General features: G+C 39.5%; 1 protein-coding gene across 1 annotated transcript in view; it reads right to left on the bottom strand.

The window, feature by feature from the left end:
* Nucleotides 1-885: 885 nt before the first annotated feature.
* wu:fc17b08 (titin homolog) overlaps nt 886-26378 on the bottom strand; it is a 26365-nt gene continuing 872 nt past the window's right edge. Inside the window, exons 2-7 of the mRNA XM_068567320.1 lie at nt 17944-18009; nt 17329-17408; nt 16904-17036; nt 16329-16649; nt 16095-16203; nt 886-7299 (exon numbers count right to left, since the gene is read on the bottom strand). Coding sequence (XP_068423421.1) covers nt 2709-7299; nt 16095-16203; nt 16329-16649; nt 16904-17036; nt 17329-17408; nt 17944-18009 — 5300 coding nt within the window. The 3' untranslated portion in view covers nt 886-2708. The remainder of the gene's footprint in view (nt 7300-16094; nt 16204-16328; nt 16650-16903; nt 17037-17328; nt 17409-17943; nt 18010-26378) is intronic.

Below are 26378 nucleotides of genomic sequence, written 5' to 3'. Positions count from 1 at the left end.
CATTAGACCCGTCAGTCTCACGCTGTCCCTGCTTGTAGTGCATCCCGGCACACACTGAATCCTCCACTGTGTTGTACATACACCCACCAGTTGTACCAACACTGCTTCCAACCGGAGCTATTGCGTGGCAGGCAGATGTATATGTCAATGTATATATTTATCAGTAAGAACCCGAGCCTCAGTGTATGTCAATGTATATATTTATCAGTAAGAACCCGAGCCTCAGTGTATGTCAATGTATATATTTATCAGTAAGAACCCGAGCCTCAATGTATGTCAATGTATATATTTATCAGTAAGAACCCGAGCCTCTTTCAGAATTCAGTTTCAGAATTCTATTTTAGCTTCTTTTTTTTTTTTGCCTTTCACCATTAAGGTGAATGTGTATCACCAATTTCCGAGAATCTGTTATTCATTCACACCGTTTTTCTGCCTGGAGTGATGGAGGCAAACTGTTTACCAGTCTGTCCCACAGCGGGAGCTTCCTGTGGTGCTCAGGACGCTCGCCTGTGAGCCGTATGGCTATGGCGGGCTATGGCAGGTCCACACCGTGGGAAATGCTTTCATTGGCTCCAGCAAGGCATTTTCCCGAAGCTTAAACATGTCGTTGGCTTGAGAGCAGAGTCCACCTGGAGCACTGGAGCAATGACGGTCTCGTCCTCATGAAGGGCGGTACATGTTCTCGTGGTCGGATATTAAGGGGACAGTTTTCAGGGTTTAAATGTACAAGCTTATTGCTCTGCCCAACACTGTGGCAAATCAACACCTTTGCATTTGAATATACAATTTAGTATATTTCAGTAATACAGAGCCATTTGGCTGTCACTGTCACCTTATGATTAAATAACATTCAAACGCTTGCATAAAAGAGCCAAGAAACGAAGATAAAATTCCAACATTTTTATATGAACTCCGGCAAAAATACAAAGTTCTTAACATAAAGATGTATCATTCTTGGAATTACCACAAATAAAGCAGTTATTTATTTCTAATATACAAAACCAAAATCTTTAAATAGCAACTGCAAATAATCATGTTCAAGTCTGATTTGGTGGGCTGCTTGAGATTTGCTGAATCCGTTAGCCGACATGGAGTTTTTAAATAACAATAAAAACATGACAGACATGTTTTGCATTTACAGATGATTTACCCTCTAAGAGAAAGGAACATAATACAAATAACACTGTGCTAAAAATGACAATTGACTATACACTAATGCAAGGTACTACTGGAAGTTAACAAACTTCACAATATGAGAACATCCGTCCGACAATAATAAAACAAATAACATAAAACCTCAACATACTTTGACTCAAAACTCAGAAGTGTGACGAGACTACCCCAAAAATATCATATCCAACTTGTGTAGAATGAGAGAAGGTATTCTTGTAATCTGCTATTAATGCTCAAGCGGCCATAAACTTCATTCATAATAACCAACTAAATATACATATTGTTCAGGTCTTTGCAATTCTGAAAAATTGTTGCGAAGTGATACAAGCCAGGATCTGAAAGTCATTTCAGATAGTGTTTCAGTACAGCATTTTGAGGCATAAATATAGTTTTGGGGTTTCAGTTGTCGAAAGGCAAGCCCTCTAATGCAAGAGTTGCTAAAATCGTCTCCACATCAACAAGACTTAACACATGTAGAAGCAGGGAAAATATTTAAAGTGAAGTCATTATTATGAGCAGATAACAACGGGTGCTACGGCCAGAAGTTACTGCAGGGCTACACAGTGATGACAACGACCCAAAAAAAAAAGAAGAAGAAGAAAATCAACAATACAAACGTTTGTCATGACATACAGATCACATCTCTCTGTTTTAGCAAATCAGACTGGTATTTGCTTTAACATCTAGTACAATTATAGTAAGATCAATATTAAGTTAATGCTCTGACCAAATGAGAATATAAAAATAAACCTGGCAGGTAAGATGAAAGCAGAATATTTGAACACCTCAATCAAGATAAGAATTTACAGATGCTGCTCGAGGCACACGTTGTGGGGAACGGAAACTATTTACAAACACTCTGTGAAGCAAATGTGGACTACCTCTCCAGGAATCTCAAGTTGTTATAACTAAAGGACAGGAGGTTCCACATTCAGCAACTCATTCCATTACTTTACACTTCATAAATAAGGCACCGGGTCACAATAGTCACACATTCAGACTCGTGATTGGAAGACAGGCTGGAGATACAAATTGCCTACTTCTGTAAGTAAAAATTGTATTGAAAAGCTGATCTCCCTTGTCAAAGCAAGCGCTGAACAGAAACACAGTGCATGCTATCATCTCAAACTAATGATATACACAAAAAAAAAGAATAAACACATAATGGCGAGTGAATTTAACGTTGTTATTCCGACTTCTAAAATGAGGTTCGACGGGCCGTGTTCTCCAGCCGTGTCGTAGGGCGTTGAAACCGGAAGCCAGACAGCAACTACATCTGCTGGACATCACGAGGGACTCGTCTGTAGCCACAGCTCAGCAAACAATCCGTCACATTTGGATTATTACACTGAAGCTTCACTTTCAAAACCTGTTCCTGCTTCACATATTTGCCAACTGAAAAAAAAGGTGCCGTCTGAAGAGTTTGGTGAGAGTAGAAAATAGATACTTTGGGTCCTTCTGAATAGATTCCAGATGAAGGAAGACAAAATCCTGTTCATAGAGATGATCTCTCTCTCTCTCTCTGCATGTGCATTTCATTTGGAGAGCGACTGCCTGGTGCGCTTAGCTGGGGTCTGCGAACGCTCCCGAGCTCTCTTGGTTGCTGATTTGGTCGCGCTGCGTGGCAACGAGGCCGCTCGCTTTCTCTTTGCAGGGGGCTTGGCGGCTCCTCGTCTCGTCAGCGTGGGCTCCTCGCTTCTCCGGCCTGCTTTAGGCTCCCCCTTGTGTGTCTTCGTGGACTTTGTGGCCCTCTTTGAAGCATGACCGGGGCTTCCGCTCAAAGAGATTGCCACCTCATTTTTTCTCTGGGACCTCGTTAGGACCTGATCCGGTGAGGTGGGAGACTTGACGTCCGCGCTCTGCTGCGGGGCTTCAACAGCGTGCTCTGTACCTTTCATCTCTGGGACGGTACTTTGTGAAGATTCCTTGGTTTGGATTTTTGCAGCAGTCGCTTTATTCAAGGTGGGTTTCTCCACCTCTGTTTTCTCTACTTCAATTCGCTTTTTATTGTCAACCTTGCTTTTAGACGCGTCAACAGGGTTATGTTCAGATTGTTTCGGAGACCCAAGACGTTGAGAACATCTCTTTGGCAATTCGTCAGTTTTAGTTGCGTCTCTTGAAGCTCTGCTACTGCTTGGAGGCTTGACTGTCCTCTGTGGAGCAGGATGCTTTGTCGTTTTTTTGCCAGCCAATGTTTTCCTTTTTTCCATTTTAGCTGCAGATGCTTTCATTTGTTTACTAACAGGGAGGGGGGATTTCTTTGCCTTGAGAGATGGTTTCAGATTGGACTTGGCAGCAGGCTTTTTGGTGGTCAGTCTTTTCATGTTGTTGGTTTTTAAAGTTTTTGAGGCCTTTTTGAGCCGGACATTGGTTTGCTGAACCTGCATCTTCTCTCTGATGTTTGAGTATTTCCTTAAGATCCTTGCACTAGCTGGATTCTTTGATTTACCAGAGGATTTCTGTGATTCAACCGTTTGTCCACAGGCTTTGGCAGACGAGTGGGACTTAGTCAAAGTCTGAGTAGTACTGGGAAACTCTCCTCTCTCTTTCCCTTTGACTGGAGCTTCTTGCTCCAGTGCTTTAGCGATCAGTTTATGACTCTTGGGGTTGCTCTTTACAGGAGAGGCAATGGCAAACTTTTTCAAATGTTTCTTTAAGCGCTCTGCCTGAAGGCTTGGAAATACGCCCTGAGAGGCCCCTGAAGCACTAGATGAGCTGTGGAAGCACAGCTGGGTTTCTGACGGAAGACGTGTATTCACTTTCTTGACTATGACAAGGGACTTTGTTTCTGTTGTTTCAAGGAACCAGCGACAAATACTGGAAAGATTAAAACCTTTCATGAAGAGCATTTGGACCGGTGAGCCTTTCTGGTGTTCTGAAGACTTTGGTTTTCGGGCCCTGCGTTTACTTTTCCATATAGCTGCCTGTCTGTCTGCTTTGTTTTTGTATTTTGTTATCGGGTGACCATCTTTGTCCAGGTGCACCCAGCCTTTTTGCATCTTATCATACTTCATGTTCAGATTTGTAATTAGGTGTTGGTTTTCTTCTCCAGTCAGATGCTGAAGGAATTTGTTAGTTTGTTTTGCTGGCCCAGGTCTTGGTGTAATGACAGGGATGGCGGACCTGTGGGGCAACACAGATGCAACAGACACTGGAAGGGGTTTCACCTGAGCTTTGGTGACCCTCTCTGGAATTATTCTGATAGGGGATGCTCCCTCACTCGGTCTTTCATCTACAGTAAGAGCACTAGTAGAGGCTACAGCCAATCTGTGTGATCTTAAAGACAATTTATTGTTGTCCACTGGTGATGACTGAGTAACAGACTGGTCAACCTTACTGCTCTCACTTCTTAATGGCATTCTTTTGGGTTTTTCTGAACTGCTTTCATCTCCACTTACAGACTGGCCTTCTAAAGATGCTACACCTGGCTTCTGCAACAAAGCAACATCACTTGCTTCTGCCTCCTTTCGGAGAACCCGCTTACTTCTTAATGGCATGAGGGTTTGCATTTCAGTCTTTACAGGACTTTGATTTTCTAGTGGACTTGATAACTCACTGATAAGTTGTCCATTTGTACTGTCATCTCCTGCAACCTTTGTAGATCGTAGTTTCTGTTTGGCCAGCACTCTATTTTCTATCTTGTTTTTTTGTATTTCTTCAAAGGTAGCCTCTACTGGCTGAATATTTTCAGTGTTTAATTCTACTGTTGTCTCTGTGGTGGCTTGTTGTTGGGACTTCTCAGACACTGCAGGGGAAGATGACCTGATTAGAGGAGAAGCAACAGGAAGTGACAACGCAAGAGGGAGAGCATGGGTAGCAGTAGGTTTCGGAGATGGTAAAGGAGTACCGGCAGGCCTCTGGCTGGCTGATCTAAGTTGCCGCTGATCGGAGAGGACAAGCAAACTATCCTGATCTCTTTGAACTTTCTTTTGTTTGGTCGTATATTTTGGGTTTGGTGGTGTGGCAGAGGATGGTTCTTTCACCTGCGGAACCCCAGGAGTACTCTCAATGGATTGTACAGCTACGTCTGTTTTGAGCAGAGGTTTCTCCAAACTTTTGTTTTCAACAGTTGAATCAACAGAAGTCTTGTTGGGGACATTCCGACTAGATTTCACTGGGGTTTTAGCAGGTGATGTAGTGCTGGTATTTGATCTACGGCGCAGACTTCTGTCAGATGCTGATATGGGTCTTCCATTGACAAAACCCACGACTACTTCTGTTTTGCTTAAACGCTTTGGTTGTGAAACTACAGTACCTTTTTTTCGACGCCATGGGGGTAATTCTTTCAAAAGCGCATCAAGTGTCTTTGAGGACACGTCAATGTCGTTATCACCTTCATTCTCTAAAGACAGAACACCATCAATTGCTTCAGATGTTTCAATCTCTGTCTCTTTCTCCATTGGTGCCTCTGCCGCACTTGTGGTTTTGGACTCAACGGTAACATTGTCGCAGTGCATCTTTGACTCGGTTTGAAGTTCCTGCAGTTGCTTAACTGGCATTTCCTCCCTTTTGTTTTCCTCTATTTCTTCCTCCACTTGAGCCACCGGTGATGTGGCTCTTTGCTTGAGAACAGGCTCACTGTTGTGCACTGATGGACTGTGGGGCTCATCTTCTATGAAAATATCCTCTAATGGTTCCACTACAGTTTCTGTGACTATTTGGTCATTACTTTCACGTACGTCCTCTTGAAGCTCGGGCGTGGCATCTTTTTCTGCTTCAACTGGAGCCTGAGCAACACTTTCTTCACTTTCTGCCGTTGTCCCCGAATCTTCAGTTGTCTTCTGTTCAACATCTGGGTTTGTAACTGTTTCTTTGTTTTCTGTTGGAGGCCTAGTCGGAGATGAAGGAGGAGACACCCCATTTTTCTGACACTGATCCGTTTGACTAGTCTCAACTACAATATCTACTACACTGGCTGCTACCTCAGCCCCACCTCCTGTTCCTGATATCACACTCTCATTTGACTCTTCAGTGGACATTTGTTGATTCATTGCCTCTCTGCACACCCCAGCAAAAGGCCTATCCACAGCTGGTATGCCTTCAGGCTTCGAAAGCACTTGCATCGGGGTGATCAATGTGATAAGCTCTGGCATCGGATTAGGACATTTGCTCCTCCCAGCCAATGTACGGACAGTTTTTAACTCCCAGATTTCATCCGAATACATATGTCCTCTAGTGCTTTTTCTGGCATTGCGGCGTGGAAGCATGCCACGCCGCTGTTCCTTAAAACACTCGGTGATTGGTTTGTCAATAAAAACAATATCACAGTGGCCAAGATCAGGGTCAGCTATTGCCCGGCAAACGGAGTCCCTGATCCGATTATCAGAAGATGACTTGACAGTCTTCCTGGCAGTCCGCGGAGAGTCTGAAGGAATGGTCATGTGGACTGAAAACAGGTTTGCTGGTTTATCTTTGGCATGCCCCAGAGTCTCTCTCTGCCTTGCTTGATGTGTGTGACTAGTCTGATTGTGTCTTTTAACAGAGGAGCTGAGTCTGGCACTATGAGTTTCTGTTCTGTTGGATGAAATTGAGTTACCCTGCCTATCCTCCAAAGTGTCAGGGTGAGCTGAAAGAGAGGTGTTGAGCACACATGACAACTTCTTACCAGCAGCAACGTTGCTGGTCATGATCTTCATCTTAAGAGGGGCATGATCACCATTACGGTTGTTTTCTGCCTCCATTGGATTAGCAATGGGAGTGACCAAAGCTTGGTTGCTCCCCGACCCCGGGCTCCGAAGATCCAAAACAGGGTCAGTTGATGTTTTCAGTGAAACAGCATCGTCTGGAACTTTTTTAATTGCGCAGCTGCTCGGGATAGAATGGGACATATCCTGGACTTCTGACTTGGGAGTTAATGTACTGGGAAACCTTAGCTCAGGGCATGACTTCTCACGGGTGACTGCGTCAGATTTTGCAGTAGAACAAGTGGTTACCTGGATTGCAGAGGTAGATTTAGGGGCTTGTTGTGTATTGGAGGATGCCAGTGCTTTGACCTCCGTCTGTAGAAAGCCTATGGCATTTACTATCTGTCTCTGATGGTGGTGACAAAGTTTAGCCATGAAGTGTTCCAGCGTGGAGGTGGACTGCAGGTCTTTTGCCTTTGCAATGGGCAAGTCATGAGGTTCACTGAGGGAACAAAGAACAAAATAGATGTAATTGGACATCAAGAAGAAGCAGCATTTAATTTATCCCATTGATTGGTATGTGATTTTTATAATTATGAAGACAAATGTCCCTTCATCTCTACAAGTCCCTAATAAAGTTGTCAAAACGTGGTGGCGCTAAACGTTTGAATGAAATAATTCACAAATGTTAAACAATGTTTATCATTGCATATTTATTAGAAGAATAGGTGATTTTAAAAGTAAATCTTTCATCCAGTGAACGTGACCAATTACATTGTTACAGCTATAACATTTTTCTTTTTTGCACAGTGGTGCCTCTTGTTACCGTATACATCGAGAAAATCTTACACATGCACAAGACATTTAGTAATGGTTGCCCATTTTGATTAAAACAAGTCAAACACATGTTTATCACCTTAAAGAGCAAATACACAAGGGGGGGGAAATATAGTGTACATCATTTTTTGTTAGGTTTTCATGTATTTAATAAATAGTGCAATGGGTGACATTTAGACACAAGTGCTCAACAACTTAAGACAAATCATCTATTAAAAGTCAAATCAAGCGCAACATGCAAAGCTAGTTATTGTAATACATGTGAGGTTTTGTTTGGGTGAGGGCATGTTTCTGTATTTCTGGCTTAATTTTTTTTTGAGTGAGGTAGGTCTATTACAAAACCCTCCAAGAGTCTTGGAACATTTATACCATCACAATATGCCAAAAATATATAAATCTTACTGAAAAGATTATTTCTTTGTAAAAAAAAAAAATCCTTCCCAAGATTCATTGTAGTCTTTTAAAAAGAAAATAAACACACAAATGAAACCACATCTGGATCCCTGAGGTGACGTGTCACAAGGTTATGCTGGGTAATGATGAATTGAATAGCTTCTTTCCCAGCGTGGGCTGCTGAGCAACAGGTGCTGGCAACTGCATGACGCACATGTCGTCAGAAAATGTTCTGTTGGGCATCATCTAAAAAAGTTTATAGATACTTACAAACTTACACTGTATTTGCACACAACCATAAATGTTGCGTTGCCAAATACCATGCTACTAATATTTCCATTGTGACAAAGTAAAGCTGAAATCTCAAAAGATAGTAGAATATGTAGTGCTAAACTCACCATGTAGCCTCAACTCATTGCTAGTTTCCAGCTGTCTCGAGAAGAGGAAATGTTGAATCGGGATTTATACTATTACTGTTGATTTGTCAAACAGATGTTAGTATACTCCAATAAATGCATGGAATAACAGAATAGTAAACGGAACACATTATAGATTTCAGCTTTAAATTGCAATGTTAACAATACAACCTCAGAAGTAGGTTGTATTGTGAGAGTGAGTCTTCGGATTTGTTGTTGAAAATGTTTTGTTTTTTTTATCAAATATGTGCTTCTTGAGGCACTGAACTGGAAATAAAGTTGTTAATTAAATACCATCTTACTTGCAGTAAGGTTGAATTGACATTCAGTGTGTAACAAAGTATTAAAAGAATAAAATTGTGAAATGCTGTTCTACTTTTTTGGGCTCCAACCTACATTATTTCTACAGCATGCCAACATATCTCAAATATAACTTTTTGAGATTATAAAATATTTTCTCGGGATTCAAAGTTAACATCTGCTGGAACTGAAACCTGACCAATGTTTTTTTGCTAAGCTCATTAACTTCACATCCCTCTTTGCAAGTTCTAAGGAGTAAAGTGGAGTACCTGAATAATGAGTGGTAAGTGTTTCATCCCTGAGGGTTTCGCTCTTTGTTTCACTTAGCATTACAGTAAGGAACTGACACAAAGTACTTGCCATGTTCTTCCAGAGGAATAAAATAACTATAAATAACCAACCTAACAAGCAGAAGCAAACCAAACTCATTTCCACATTATTTCACAAGCTCACAAACACAGTTGTGTCAACTCCTCCACGATGTTCATATACTGCACATTAGGGATATAGATAATTTGTAGATTACGAACTACTATATTTCATCATAAACCTTCAGTGAACCATTAACCAGATTGAGAACTGTTTAGGGATATTTCACGTTCACGGTACACTCTACTTTATACATTGTTGACTTGACGGTAAACACACCAACACTCCGGTACTTTCAATACGACTGCCTTAAAGATAAACATCACCATATACAACTAACTTCCCACTGACACATATAATTTTGTCCAATCATGCACAACACACCCAGTGTCATTCCTGTACACATCGTTAATGTTAAATCAAATATACGTTCTCTGTACATATATTTTTATGGACAGCGTCATTCTCGACTTTTGTCCACATACATTATATTAAATAAGCAAAAGATACCCAACTTGCGTCAGAATACAGGAGAACAATCTTAACTGTTGTCCCTTCACATCGATAATGAAAGAGTTAAATATATCTTTAATCTAAAATGATCTACCTGCGTCTATAAACACTATGTGAATTACTTCTTGTTTGATCAAAGCCATTTACATTCATGGTTACTTAATTGATGATAAAAACCATTAATTTGTAAATATCGATTAATCAAGACTGCATAAAAAAAATAATTCCAAACATATCAGTTTGAGTAGGTGTATAGGGGATGAAACTCTTCCTCCACTTTGAGGAAAGTAAAAAATGCTTTTGATCAACAACCCCACCCCAAAATGAAAAGAAAAGAGTTGAGACAAAGAAAAATATTAAATAGAGCAGGTTGCGATTAATTTCACAGACACACTGAAATGTTTACAAACGGTTACATAATGTATGACAGCTCCTTCTATAACCTATTTGGCTTTAAGATTTGCACAATAGACTGGTGTAAATGAAAAATTGCTACATTAATTAAACAGCCATATCACAGTCTACAACACAGTCATATCACAGACTGTGATATGGGTTTTCCAGATGAGGTAGTCGACTGTTAGATTTGCTACAATAGACAGTGAGGAGCACAAAGACCTGTTCTAACTGCCAGCACACGTATGTAATATATGACTTTAAATGCATTTAACACTCTGAATGGGAAAATAAAATGGGCCGTTTGAGTAATGCTGAATGATTGTCAATGCAAGAATAATTTAAACAATGAAAGTGAATCAGTTACTAGTTTTTGCTTAATCATATTAATCGTACATGAGTACTGCTTTGTTTTACATTTTTTGACCAAGACAAAAGGTATTTAGACATTTTGTGAATATGTATGAAAATCTGTCATTAGTTACACATAATGAAGATTTTAACCTTAAAGTGACAAGGAAATGTATTCCTGAATTCATTAAATAAAAACACAGAATAAAAGAAGCCAAACAAGTAAGTTTACCATCCAACATAAAGTTAAACTATTGTTACAGTGCTATTGACATACAAGTAATAAGTAATGTGCGCAAGTCCCTGAACTATATGTTACTACCAAATCTCACTCAAAATGTGTTACAATCTAGGTAATTGTATGCATTATATGCCTGCAAATATAGTATCTGAACTAATGCTTGTAGTGAAGGAATCATTTCTTTTATCAAAACATCCACGTTCATCTAAGCAACATTGTGTACATCTAAAATCCTGCAGAAGTTGCAAAAAATAACCAAGATTTGCTCGAGTTGTGCATCAACCTGATGAACGAATGATGGGCCATGATCCCATATTCTGGAATGTCCTGAGGTATAAATGATAATGCACAATGAGGTGTCCTGATAGAGCAACAATGATGCCTCTGGACGAGACAAAGTCGACAACACAGAGTTTGCCTTGCAGAGTCCAGTTGGCTAAAATTCAATGAAAATGGCACGTACAGGCAACAGGGGGCAGAACTTTTTAAAAGTGTGTTAACTTTAACGTATAGTAACAGCACCATGACCCAACCTTCTGTATGGTATTAACCTTAAGGAAATGGCATCCACCTGAGTTTTGTTATAGCCACTTCATAGTTGTTGATGGATGACTTGCAAATGATGATCCAGTTACAAACAATAAAACGCAGTAATGCCTGTAACTGGCATTAATATTAACCAAAAGGTTCATCTCATTTTAGTGGACTCTCAAATGAAATGCTCAGCCTGAGATGGTATTATATACACACCCTCTCAACGAGACAGCCTCATCACAGGGACAATACATTTATTTTCATTGAATTTTTGCCATGGTAAGAGAAAAAGGTTGGTGTGATTGAGGCGTGAATATAACAGTAGCCAACACGTTAGCTAATTTGGCTCACCAGCAAATGTTAATAAGCTAGCACAGTCAACCAGTATGTTAAGACCTATCTGCTAATATTGCTTGATAAAAGTTCTGTTTTTATAAAATAATGACTTTGTGAACTAAGAGCTTCTAAAAATGACAATGGTTCGAGATTATATTAAGACCAACATGAAACGTATCTTATTATCTCGCTTATCTGGAGCAAACACTTTAAATATACCTGAATGTAATTAAAAGAGTTAAAATGAATCTGACACCAAGAGTTTAGCTCGGTCACAATAATGGGAGTATCATCCTCACAAACAAGGAGAGTGTTGTTACTTAACCTGAATGTGCCATTGTCGAGCTTGATGTCTACGCATGTACAGTATATGTAGAATACCTTCATACATCGTAAATAGAAAAAGAAAAAATCTGCCCTTCTTATGTCTCAGAGAAAGACGTTCCCAGAGATAATACCTGACATCTGAAGGCTTACACTGGCACTGAAATGCTACCGATAACTAGTTAAGGTATGTTGTGAAGTCATCTGAGAGTAGGACACACATACTTGTCAGTAAGACATCCTGAAATGTTACCTCAAAAGGGGGTTTGGGCATGTTATCCTTCCCCGTCAGAGGTGACTTGTATGAGGCAATAATTCTGTAGCTGAGGTATATAGTATAAGTGTGTACAGTGATCCACTATCTGATAAGAGACATTTGCTTTGACTGACAAGTACTGCATTCCAATCTGAATGTATCCTGAGTGCAGTGAAGGCAATGTAATAAAAAAAAAAAAAAGAGAAGGAATAAATCATACCATTCACATCGGACGGCAAAACACACAGAAGAAAATATAGGTGGCAGAAACCTATCATGCTTAGTTTGGATTCAAAAGGAAAGAGAATTTCACACAATGTTATTCTGACAGACTGGAATGATAAATAAATATTTTGAATATAGTGTTTAGAATGAATACATACTCTGAGTATAATAGTGTTTGGACAAACAGTTTTTTTCTTACATCTCCAGTGTCTATTTCAGTCACAGATGTGCATTTGCAAAACAGCGGCAGAGACTTTCACTGCCGTCCATGAAGGCCTAAATACACAGTAGAACTACCGATATATACTCTCTTTAAACATAGGACCGAGTGCTCTGAACAGTACTCTAAGAAGACACCAAGGGGCGCCACTTCCTTAGAGATTATTCAATTTGGTTCTGAATGTTCATAATTAATTAATGGAGCCAGGGAATTGTAGTTTTTAAAACATAGCCTGAATAAATAAACTGAAATTAATCAATAATATGCTGTGGTATATTAGAATTTCAAAATAGCAAGTATGCCTTCTAGGCACAGTATGTAGGGCGGGGAGACACATTGAGTGTTTACAATGGTAAAATTAAATAAAGGGAATAATAAATATGGGTATTTTGGTTAAAATGTTACATACAACTATTCAGGTTTTATGGGAAAACAAGTCAACTACTACCACTGTCTGGCAAATGCAATATCTGTCTGGTTAAAAAGTACATCTTTACAAGTACTTTACAATTTCAGTCCATCACTCATTTGATGAGAGACTTTCATCATGGAAATCATTTCCATTCTCTTCAGAAGCACTCTCTCTTTTCTCAGAAACAATGTGCTGGGAGTTTTGTACTTCTTTCCTCCCTGGGGAATGTGAGACACTCTGCTCCTCTATCTTGATCAGCTTCAGTTTCTTCTTGGGTGGATGTTTTAAGGTCCCCAGTCGCTCTTTAACTTTGTATTCCAGGGTGCTATGTGGTATGCCGTAGATGGTTTGGGCCTTCGACACACTCATTTTCCCACCCATCACCACATCTATAGCCTCCTCGAGCAGGTCAGTGTTGTACTGCCTGTAGCGCCCACGTTTCTTCCTTGGCTGCTTGTTACTGAGGTCTGACTCTGAATCCAGAGGATAGCTTCCCCGGAAGGCTTTGCGATCAGAGTCTTGAGGCCAGTATTCCTTCTCTGAACCTGAGCTACTGAAACCTCCACTGCTCTTTTTTTGGATCTGCCTTGGGAGAATGGAACGAAGCGCCTTTCCCAGACTGTTCTCACAAGCTAATCCTGAGTACACCGTGGACAGGGAATCCCAAGATGGGTCTGATGCCAAAACTCGCACCTGGGGAATCTTGAGGTCAAAAGATGATGAATGAGAAAGCGAAAGGCTGTGGTCCCTGCAAGCCTCCCGGAGGTTTCCTTTCTCGTAGGCAAGTGACTTTGACCAAAGTCCAGCAGCTTCCAACAACCTGGGTATGTCTTTAAGGTGCTCACTAGCCTCACTGTTGGTTTTGAGTTTGAGGAGGGCCCCAAAACTACTTTTGGAATTCCAGGAAGCAGATCCATTTTTGAAAAGGTCAGTAGGTCTGGAGCTGCGGCTGAGAGGTGACTCTGGGTCGCTCTCCAGATCTGGCTCCTCTTTGATGTGCAGCGCGTATGCAAGAGATGAGGAAGGCTTATAACGGGTGGAGTGGCCGATATTCTCCCTCCTCCTCCCATCCTGTAGGCTCTTCATAAACAGCCCGACTTGCCCGTCCGCTCTCAAGGATCGCCTGATTGGATGGAAGGAAATTGGGTGTAAGCAGAGCTTGCACATTGCCCTTTTCTCTTTTCTAAAAAGGAGGATGGGTTGGGGAGGGGAGGATGTTGGCCACTCCTTTATTATAAGGCCTTGCTTTGGTAACATCACTATCTTTAAAAAAAAAATAACTGACTGCAAGGTTGTGTATATGACTTTTAAGAACAAAAAAGGCTCACGTTTGACATTTTTTTATTTGCTTGCTGGGATGATAAATTACAAAATCTGCATCAACATAAGAAATAAACAAAACAAAATAGGGCAAAGAAACAATAAAAACAAAAGCAAAGAAAACTGGAATACATAAAAGGTCTTGGTTTAAAAGGCATAGCCAGAAGGAGGCATTATTTGTCATTGCAGTAAGGCAGCTTGGCACGTAGCTGTTAAGCAGGGCACACTATGTCATACAAAATGACTAATGCAAATAAAGCTCTTGACATTTTGTGTGTGACGTTACCAGCGAACAAGCGCAGAAATAAAAGAGTAAGCCAATAGAGGGTTGGTTCTGCGTTACAAAGTTAAAACTGAAGTGTGATCACATAAAAAAGGGAAAAAATGCACTATTTATTAGTAAGAAAAATGTATCTGCCTGTTAGATCAAAAATAATTTAAAAAGGGGATAGTTTTTTTTCCCCCCAAATGATAAAATGAAATTCGCTGGGGACTACCTCGACACTAAGGACCGCATGCATGTTGTAAATCATATTCAAAGAAAGATGCAAATCTGAGCCAGCTTTATACTGCTAGGAATGATCATCATTTTTAGATCATATCAGCTATCAAAGCAGCAGAAGAGGAGCATGCAAAGCCACTGGTGCTTAATTAATCCATATTAAAATTTAATCAGAGGCATATTGAAAGCTAGATGGGTATAACAGCATCAAGAGGCTTTCCTCTCAAGGAAAACAAAAAGAACAAAACTACACCAAAATAAAATAAATCAAATTATATTTAGATACAGTTATTGTCTTAATTTGATTCAAGAATTAGGTAAAATGGACATTTGTCTTCAGAGAAAGCAATTTAAATCTGAAATAAAGCCTTCTGACTTGAATGTCAACATTAGAGGGCATGTATATTTTCTAATACTTGGTATGAGTGAATATGCTCTGCAGAAAATGTTGGCATCATGTATATCTGAATGATATGAAAACTACTTGCATTGCCAGTATAGTAACAGACATACAAGCGATGCTTACTTTTTGAGATTAAAACAACTGTATGCAATCCTTTCCTGGGAGAGGAACATGGCGTGCAAATGTGAAATCATGCATTTGAACACCTCTACTACACAACAGCATCATTGAGAATCTATTGAGTCTCTGAAGATTCTGTTTAAATAAATATCTACTTTCTACTGCATTTATGCAGGACTACAGTACTCAAAGAGAGTTGGAGCAAGATGCAATAATAATAGCAAGGCTACAAGTCCTCCTGTAAATCATCATCATCATCATCAGGCCAGCCAGTACCTTGCCAGACAATATTCATCAAAAACGAGACCGCGCTGACAGAATCCTTCTAAGCCACAATAGCTCACGAACTTACAAGATGTTGCCCAATCAGTGTCCAGCTGGCGATACCAGTGACTTAGACAAGAAATTAGGACCAAGCAGCTGCATTAACTATACGTTTGCCAGGTTAGATATTTTGAATGGCAGCATGATACAAACTGCCGAAACAAGGACGCACTGCAATATCTGTTGCAGTGGGTAAAACTCTTTCCCATGTTTCTTTGTGGCAAAAAATACTTCTGTTAGCACAACCTCGTTTGTTTCTGTTCACTTTCATCAAGGCACCAACTGTCTGTTCATTTTATCAAGTCATCAACTGGCTTGGTGATCTCCAATTTCAGGACTCAAATTTCAGGTCTCAGTTAATGCCCATGCGTTGATGCCACTACACAGAACTGTTCATTCCCAATGTAAATTATGAGTCATCCTCAATTACGTAAGATATCCTCAAAAACATTGCTGCCTAAAGACTGGAGACTAAAGCGACAAAGAAAAAAGAAACCCATCTTACCCTTTGAGCATGGATGTGGCTGGAGAAAGGCAGGGACTACGGGCTGGCAGGCTGCTGCTGCTGTTGCTGCTACAGCGACTCTTTTTGACCGATAAGTCAAGAACTCCATCTGTTACAAAGGGCAAGGGACAAAATCCATTTTGTTTCAATTAAGTTGAGTCTGGCATTTTACCAGTGTGCTTGATGAAGCACAAATCAGCTGCTCCGTCACAGATGCGTTGAAGTTTACTCTACCTTGTTCACGGGGAACAGCCAGGGGCCTCTTGATGGTAAGGTCAAGGGGAGCATCCTGGTCAGCCATGAGGAGCTTGCTTAGGACGGGGTTCTGGTTGGGTGCAGGCCCGGCCAGGGTGGCACCAGGGCTGGTAGAAGGAGCAGCCCCCGAGAGCACGGGTGGGGTCGGCAGGCTTTGGTCAAAGCAAGGCTGGGAGTCAGAGCCACTGTCCTGAGGGGAGCTGGTTTTTGAGGTATATTCGGCAGCGAACTGTCGGATCATTCTCTGAAGGATCTCTCGAGCCACTACAGGAATATGTGGGTCAGAGAAATTTGGCACATCTAAAAGGAAATAAATATGAAGAGGTAAGATTAACAATAAATGCTAAAGTAATTTTCCATGAGGCCATAAGTGATGTAGTTGGAGCAATTATAATTCATGCGAAGAACATTAACATTCATAATTAACAATAAAAGCTTAAGTGATGGCGTACTCCATCTTGTTAGGCAGATTCTCCTGTATTAAGTACATTAGTGTCATAATGCAAAATACTTCTGCACTTAGACCACGCTTTAACTGAGACATCAAGACTCACCTTTTCTGCTGAGGACTGCATTGAGAAATTCCTCGGCTTGTTTCTCTAGTTTGTTGATTGAAGTCTGATCTTTAACGAGGAGCGGTTTGGCTGTATCTTCAAGCTCCTCGTCGCTTAGGCCAATTAAGTGTTCCTGCAAAATGAAAAAAAAAAAAAAATCGAACTTCGAACTTAAAAAGGGTACATATAAACCGAGCGAAGCATAAGCAGACTTTGTTTTACTCCGTTTTATTCCATTCAGACCGATGAGTCCAAACTTTAGGAAACTAATTCTGTAAGGTAACACTGACGGATTAGAGAGCATGGGCACATTTATTGTATTCCTAACTTTCATCCATTCATCATCCACTTTTTTTCCCTTCTCTAATTGTATACAATTCTAAAATCAAGATATCATCAAAGTAGAGAAGAAAAAAAAGTCTTACCTTAACTTTGTCTCGTCTCAAACAACAGAAAAGACAATTTTCATCAAATGACCAGTCAGACACGGCTGTCGGCTCAAAGTCTATGGACATAAAAAAGGATGACAGGAAATAAAATACAATTGTGTGACAAAATATTTGCCATTTAAATTTAGTTTTTCTAAACGTGTATTCAAAAACTCAAACCAATACCTGTCAAAGTGTTTTGACGTGTTTTAGTGAAACTGACTGAATCGGGAGTAGAATGACATCGCACTCAACTGCTATTGTAGAAAGTCTACTAATATATTTAAATCCCAAATAATGTCCATCATTGTCTTACTGACGACATGAATTGTAAAAATGTCCGTAGAACACTGTAGACTTTTACAGTGGTCCCACGCCATCCAAAAGACCAACTTTGTAGGAACACAAGGCATCGTCTCTTCTGCCGCCAGAGGGGCCGTCTTGTGGAGTGAGTGTAGAGGGTACCAGATGGTACAATGCAGCAGCAGTGTCATAATGCACATATAACACATAATGCTTAAACCACTAAATTATCATTCATGTCATCCACACATATGCTTGTATGATCATGGCCCACTATTCATGAAATTGAAAAAGGTCGGAGATTCTTACCCTTAAATAATGTTAGGTCTTCTACCAGCTCTGGAACAAACAGACCTTCGAGGATGCTCTCAAAACCTGAGAAAAGACATACAATTAAATAATCATGCAGCTGCAAACTATGTGTGTGTGTGTGTTTGTGTGTGTGTGTGTGTGTGTGTGTGTGTGTGTGTGTGTGTGTGTGTGTGTGTGTGTGTGTGTAGATAATTTTGATAAGATGTACTGCAGCAGAACAGTGGCACAACACAAACCAATGTTTAAAACAATAATATCCACCCAAGGGCCCAAAAAGAATGTGTCGTAAGGTAGAGCCTGGTCCACTGCAAGTCCCTGACACTTAACATGATGACCATGTCTTATCCCTTCACCAGAGCTCGTCTTTCCATTTCATCTTGGCAAGCCCTGTAACCACCTGCTTCTATCGAAACATATATTATCAGCTTTCACCAAAGGTTTTTTACTTCAACAGTAAATACATGCACTCCATCCTCCTGTTGCCAGGCAACTAAAGCACCTACAGAGTTGGGAGTGACTTCATGCTGAAATGAAGCAAGACTGGTGTCAAAGTAGACGATACAATGTTGCAGATTGGGAATTCTAAATTCTAAATCTTCCCTCCACTAAATGAGAGTTAACAGTTAAGCAACTTACAAAACTCTAGCAAAACAGCCTACATCACATTTACCAGTAAATGCAAAAATTGTATATACATTATCGATGAGATGGTGGTATCCTACAGTCCCAGCTGTTTGAAAAATATATTCTGCTGCAGAGGACTTTGCTTAACAGTGCATTAACACAGAATGCAATGTCTGCTTAGTGCCGCAGGGTCGTCAGCGTAACCAATCCAAAACCACAACATGCATTAAAACAAGCGCTAAAAAAGGTCAGAGGTAACATCTGTCTACAGAACTGAATCTTAAATGATGGGCTAGTCACTAATAGAACAAAAGTCATGAAACAAAAAAAAAACATAATAGATAGCTGTTAAAAAACTATGCAAAACATGTTTTTGTAGGCATTACACATTAAAGTAGTAGTATTTAAACCTAAATCAAAATATTTCTCACAAGTTAAATTCACCAAATGTGTTGAATTGGTCATCTACTTACACAGATAAGTGAAAAAAAAGATGAGTCCTTATCGTCCACTCTCTTCCTAAACTCACAGTGAATTCAATAAAAGCTGTCATCTGTTAAAATGCCCTCACTCCGCTTCTCTACAAATTCCCACCCACTTTTCAACAGCCAAACATAAAGAGGGTGGGGGTGGGGGTTGAAGTGGTAAAACACAGCCGTGCCTATAGCTGCAGCGTGAGTCTGTTTCTGGGTTAGTGCACAGGACTTCAGCTGAAGCTATCCAATCCTATTTCTGAAATATTTCAGAGGCAGGGAGCGAAAAGTAGGTCATCCACTTTCGTTTGACAGTGCAGCGCCATGACATCAAACTACTCTTCAGGAATTCAGTTTCGGGCATTTAAAAAATGTGTCACGATGTAAACCGTGACTTTGAGGCAATATTAACACGTTCCTACTGGCAGATCAGAGTGGGGTGTAGTGACTAATGAAGAAAACCTCTTTACAGACAAGCAGCGACTTAAATTTAGAAGTCCAAGCTGCATACATGTGCAAAGGATCAAATATTGATAGCGTGTACAGCTGTCATGCATGCTCTACAAAATAAATGAGTTTAAAAACAGAATAATGGCCACAGTTAAAATGCACTATCAATGGAAAAGTTCACCAACAACTCACTGTATTGAGTGGCCTACACTTAATTATAGCTGCCAGACGTAACACACTTTTGGATGCAGAAACAACACTGTACCTTTTAGTTTTTCAGGTGTCTTTCCTCTTTGAAAGAATGTTCACCAATGAATTAACTTAAGAGAGAATTAGGCACCAATGAGCCACTACACATCTTGTTTAATCTATAGTGATCAGCGCACAGATACAATATGAACATGGGGTACAGAGGTGTAAAGGGATAATGAGAGAAAGAAAAAAGTAGCCCAGTATTATTTGCCAGCAGGCATAACACCTAATTATATCAAAACCTCAGTCAGGACAAAGATATCAGGTTAATAAGGCTAGTTTTGTAAAAAAATAAAAAATAAAAAAGAGAGAGGCAATACATCTGCAGGCTCAATTGCATTGACGACATGTCATTGAGCCTAATTGGAAGATTTAGTGTTTTATTCAGAATTGTTGTTGCATATCTTTCCTTTACTGGAAGAGTTAGTCATTCATGTCAATCATCTTGCTCTATATGAAGAGAATGATGATTCAAAACCAGTTTGCCATTTCAAACCTCATTGGCGTGTTTTATTTTTAATTTACTCCAAATGCATACTGTGGCTTGCCTCCAGGTAGTTTTTATAGCCGGGAGCTTAACGCTCACTGAGGTATGTTGAAATGAAAAATTAAATAGAAAGATGGGTTGTTACTTCAATGAAAAAATAAATCATCGTTCCAGCGATGAGTGCAGCGACTTTTTAGCTGCAAAAGACAAATTACATAATATACATTTCCCAATTCAGCCGTTAAGTTGGGAATAATAAAAACGAAGAAAATAAACCTTATACTTACTTATATTTTATAATCACCGTCAATATTATTGCAAAGTTATTAGATAACTACTTTATATTTATTTTATAGAAATGTTTCAAACCATAACACATGAACACATGCTGTATTAATGTTGAATATAGTTCTCTTTCCATTAATACAATGAAGCCATTTATTTTTCTCAGAACTCTCTTATGAATAGGTTTCGTTATAAGGATTTTTTTTTAAACTGTACTGAAGTATATCTTCTTTAATAAAGAAAATTAGAATATCTTCTCTTCAATATAATGGTTTAAATTACAGATAAAGAAATAAGATTATGATTATGCTTACGCAACTGGGAAACCTCTCACATTGGGACATTGAACAGTAGCTTTCAACCAAGCTTTTCCATCCAGGAAACCAGTACACAGATGATAAATTTCTCTTAGCCCAGTGATATTTTTAGACTTACTCACACTGCTTACATTTTAGGCTAAATTAAGGTTTCGGTTGAATTTAATTTTGCAAAATATCAAAAGTCAGAAGCTACTGCACCCCGACAAAAATAATAAATCATAAAGTAAGAACAGATTAAATTGAGTTGTCAATAACAAAGTGGAGCAATAAAACTACGAAGTATGACCAACAGCAAAACCACCCGCAAAAAGAGGAGAAAAATAAGCAAATCCCTTTTCTGAAACTGTGAACAGCTATGTTTGGGTTTATGACTTAATAAATAACTAAAGTTTAGCATCAGCCACCAATCTTGACCATGAAACTTTCTAGGACTTTTTTTTTGGAGCTTATATGTATGCTTACATACTCCAAGATGGATGTGGGGAGCAGATACATATTATAATTGTTGTATATTTCCACAGACAGGTCTACACACGGGCGTACTAGAGAGAATGATGGCAACTGGCTAAACAGACAGATTAAGTAAAAAAAAAAAGAAACTAGCAAGTGCGACAGCTTGACAAATAAAAGGACAGAGGATAGTGAATAGAGCAAAGCACCACTTATCCAGCACACACCTCTTGTGTGAGTCTGAGCAGTCACACATTTTTGGATGCATGCGGACATCCACAAAAGGGGTCCGCACATGTTCTCTCGGACTTGTGATGACATTGAGGCCACACGGCTGCAGAAACCATGAATTAGACTTAAGCCTTCTTATGACCTAGATCTCTAGCCAATCAGAGAAAGGAATAAAAGGAATTATTAGGAGTGTACTGCACCCTTTTGACCAGCACTTAAAAAAGAAATCCCACAGATCTACGATCAGCTTAACCCCCTATATCCAATTCCTAACCTTAACCTACACTGTAGAAGTTGAACATAATGCGTGATAAAAACCTCTTTATTGCTTATTGCTGCCGCTATATGTTAGTAGTGTAACCAAAAGGTTCATTTTCAGCAAAAGCGTATATGCACTGAGCAACCCGCTCTTCATTTTTTTAACGTTAGTACAGGATGCAGTGCATGTTCGTTGCAATGCATTTCCTTAAATATTGTGGGGAAAATGAAACTGAAAAATGTGATTTAAAATTCAAATTTTACATTCATGAACATTCAACCTGAAGCAGACCGTGACTGAATGAATACTGTCAACAACCATTGTTCTGGTAGGGAATTCAATACGATACCTACATTGTAGTGGCAGGACACTACTGTGAAACAGTAGAGAAGTTGGCAGAGCCAACATAAACAGTATTAAACACCACGGCCACGGTGAGCAGACATCACTGCATAGTAGGGCTGGACTATAATTCAATATAGTAATCTATTGTCTTTCATTGGAATCATATTCTGATGTGATCATATATGCGATACCCTAATACATATTGACGCCATCCAAATATAATAACAAGAACATACTGACAAAGAAATTTCCGATCTTAATTAAATAATTATACAAACCATGTGGTTATTTCCTATCGACATTTATCTATTGAATTACCAGGAAACATGCTATATTTCATATAAATGGTTATTGAGATATGACATGGACAGAAGAGCTTAGCCATATGGTCACGCCCTACTACATGGTTTGAGAAGTATCTTCCCACTATGTATTTGCAGTGGAAATTTACTTCTGACAATTTGTTACAAAATTCTAAATTGTTTGACTAAATTCTGGAAAATCTAGGATTTTCAGGTGTAAATAACACAATGCTGCAGTATGCATGGGCCTGATCAATAGTTGCTACAAGTAAGACACCAGAGTCCAAATATCTCCGAGAGTTTTAGTTTGTAACCAAAGTGGGCAGCAATAAGACAGTGTGTGTCAATTTCAAGACATGCGTATTAAGAGGCAGATCAACATGAACTCCCTCAATGTATATTATTCCTCCAAACCCTTTAAATTTAAATTCTGAAGCTCCATATGTTACGTTTTGCATATCACAAACAACATCTATGTCAAACACTAACATTTAGCATCATCATGGGACTGCAGTGCTCTTTCCAGTGGATGACCCACCCATCCCTCTGCCGCTCTATTGCTGAGAGTGTACAGTGCTGCATCAACCCCCACTCAGCCCATCCCCCACTCTAACTACTGTACACATGCTATCTCAGAAGGAGTGACCACAAGCTCGCAGAAAATCAAATCAGTGTGAAGCCTAAATAAACCTTGCTTAATCTGGCATGTTTGGCTATATGCTTTGGAAATACTAGAGGGATTGATCATCCATCATCATTATTATTATTATTATTATTATTATTTGTTTCAGGTCTGCGTCATATATATATATATATATATATATATATATATATATATATATATATATATATATATTTATTTATTTATTTTTTAACCATACCAATGCTTAGATTGTGATGCCCATAAGAGTGTATTTTTGTAAGAAGAGGGTCATTGATATCCTCAAGCAATGCTCTATGGAGATGTTAGACCAAGCTGGAGGCTGAGGATGAATGCAGAGATGACAAAGTTGCACAAATTAGTCAACCTACAGTACATGACTATTTTCATCCCCAGTCAGCCCATCACATACAGACCGATCCTAATGCTGAACCATCTACAAAGTATTCACTGCCTTTCCACAAAAAAAAGGTAGGTCATCAGACAAGCTTAGCCATTACATGAGGAAAGAACTGTTTGAAATGTCATTTGACTACAATATATTGTGTTCATTACAAGCAATATACAGTAGCTGGATCACGCTATACAGCAGGCAATGAGGTGGCAGCTTTGAGCAACATCTACAGTGGAACACTCCCTGAATACTTAACATGATATGATGCAAACTGACAGTCAAATGGTGTAATGCTGCACAAAGCATAACTTTGAATAACAAATATGAGGGATTTAAAGCAAAAATGAAAAACGGGGTGCATGCACACTCATACGTTCAAGCACACACACACACACACACACACACACACACACACACACACACACACACACACACACACACACACACACACACACACACACACACACACACACACACACACACACACACACACACACACCATATGCAGGCTTTCAAGCTGGTGGTCATATTTTGCAAAATGTCAAAAAACCACAGCCAGATGGGGGTGGGGAGGCGGGGGGTGTTTCGGCAAATAAGGAAAAAGTAGGCCAAAAGCGCATCCGAGCTGGAGCAAAGAAATGGGCCACGCTAAAGTTTAAATAATAAACAAGACAATCTGCCTGATGTCAATATTTGCTTGTTGTTTGTTTGAGCACATACTTAATTCCACTCACCCACATGTCAAATGCAATTATGAATAACTGGCAGTCTCAAATACTAGCTGGTGCTGTTCCAGTACAACTTTTCCTAAATCCAAACAGAGCACACATTTTCAGTGACACAGTTTTCATCTAGTTGCTGGTGGCCTATGAACACATGTATAGGCAAACATACAGACAATTGTTGCTGCTGTTCTATGGGACAATTGGCCTTGTCTTGGCCCTGCAGTTTTACCGCTCACATTAAATACACAAAGACAAAATGTCCATTTCAGCGTCAGCAGGGTGGTGGTGGCGTGCAGCCCTCTCCACCAAAAAGCCAAACAAAAGTATGCCCTTGTTGTCATGGACAGAATATGCCATTCTGCAGCAAGCAGACTGATGCTGTTGTCATGTACTCTGCAGCTTTACAGTTATAGCCCAAACACAAGGGACATTTGTCAATCACGAAGGGGTTAACTGACTAACTGAGCAGTCCTTGGTCCTTGGTCTGGAGCTGGTGACAAGTCAGAAAACTATTATTCTCTCCCGATTTGCTATTCAATGAGGAGCACAAAGACCACCTAGTATTGTAGTCTCTTAGCTAGAATTAGTTGGTTCTGAATCAGATGCCACAGAAAGCTGATAGCAAAACACACTAAGAATACTACGTAAAATAGGTGGTATCGAAGTCCCAACAATTATCTGTGCAGTTATAGCTTTACTAGTATAGTAAAAAAAAAATGGGATGTGGGTTCAAATATGATGCCTAAGACATTATACCAAAGGCTGGACCTAAACGTTGGGTAAACTGGACTATGATTGACAAACAGTAGCCGACAGCTTCAGCTAGCCTGTAAATTGTTTTTCTGCACATGCTCTTTATAATTATTAAGCCAGTGACTAACCTACCCTGAATAAACCAAGAGGTTGAAATGTTTAACATGCGACACCACATATCTCTTAAAATCTTAAAAAATATATGTATATATGGGAATATAGATATTCCTGTCAGATTTAGTCTTACTGCTTCCTGAAACATCACAAAACTACTCCCTTAACTCATTTCAATAATTTTGTGCACACACATAGTACAGTACATCTATTGCACATTTTAATAAGATCTATACATAGCGGCCACTTTAATTGAGATTGATTAAATGTGACATTTTGAGATCAGCAGCGTTTGAAGCAGTGTTCTGGCTTTTAAATTGGATTTTTTTGTCCTGAGGTTTAAATGTCATTTCAAATTCTGTTTTATATTCTGCAAAACTCACAAGAAAAAAAATACTGTATGCATGTTTAGGCATTTCATTAGTACAGTAAAATACTGTACATTGCATAACATATCAGAGAGCCTTACTAAAAACATGAACAGACAGTTTATCTGTAGGCGTATAGATTTTGGTCGTTGTAATACAGGTTTGCATGTTCTTTTATATACATCAGAAAGCAGACAATCCTGTGTCGAATGGAAATGGCCCCTTAATAAAGAATTTTGCATTCAATACAGGAAATCATTTCTTATATTCCCTATGATAAAAGTGAATATGAATTATGATTAAACCAGCAAAAAAAGAAGCTAATTTGATTTTAACATTAGGGTCAACAAGCAACTCTCTGCTCCTCATTTGCGTGATCAATCTGTTTGTGATGATGTTGAGAGTCCACATTGGCTGTTGCTATGTTACGAAGTCAAAAGAAGGAGGATGGCAAGGCATGGATTTAAAAATGGCCTCTCTCTCTCTCTCTCTCTCTCTCTCTCTCTCTCTCTCTCTCTCTCTCTCTCTCTCTCTCTCTCTCTCTCTCTCTCTCTCTCTCTCTCTCTCTCTCTCTCTCTCTCTCTCTCTCTCTCTCTCTCTCTCTCTCTCTCTCTCTCTCTCTCTCTCTCTCTCTCTCTCTCTCTCTCTCTCTCTCTCTCTCTCTCTCTCTCTCTCTCTCTCTCTCTCTCTCTCTCTCCTTCAAGCCCTTCCATCAAATGGTGAAAACTACTAATGTAAGTGTAAGCCATCTCTCTATATGTGTGAAGCAGAATAATGAGAGGGTGGATTAAAAAACATATCACAGAGAACTTAATAACATAGTTCATGAAGGGGGGTATGTTTTATAATTTAAGTATTTCAGAATATAGACAGTCAACAACAGAAATATCCACTATGCTAAAACAGAAATGTAAAATTGTTCTACTACACTTAAAGCAG

This window comes from Clinocottus analis, unplaced genomic scaffold, assembly GCF_023055335.1.
Source record: "Clinocottus analis isolate CAN_PGR_092001 unplaced genomic scaffold, fCliAna1.0.p SCAF_8, whole genome shotgun sequence".
Classification (NCBI taxonomy): Eukaryota; Metazoa; Chordata; class Actinopteri; order Perciformes; family Cottidae; genus Clinocottus; species Clinocottus analis.
This window is presented reverse-complemented; position numbering and strand designations above follow the sequence as displayed.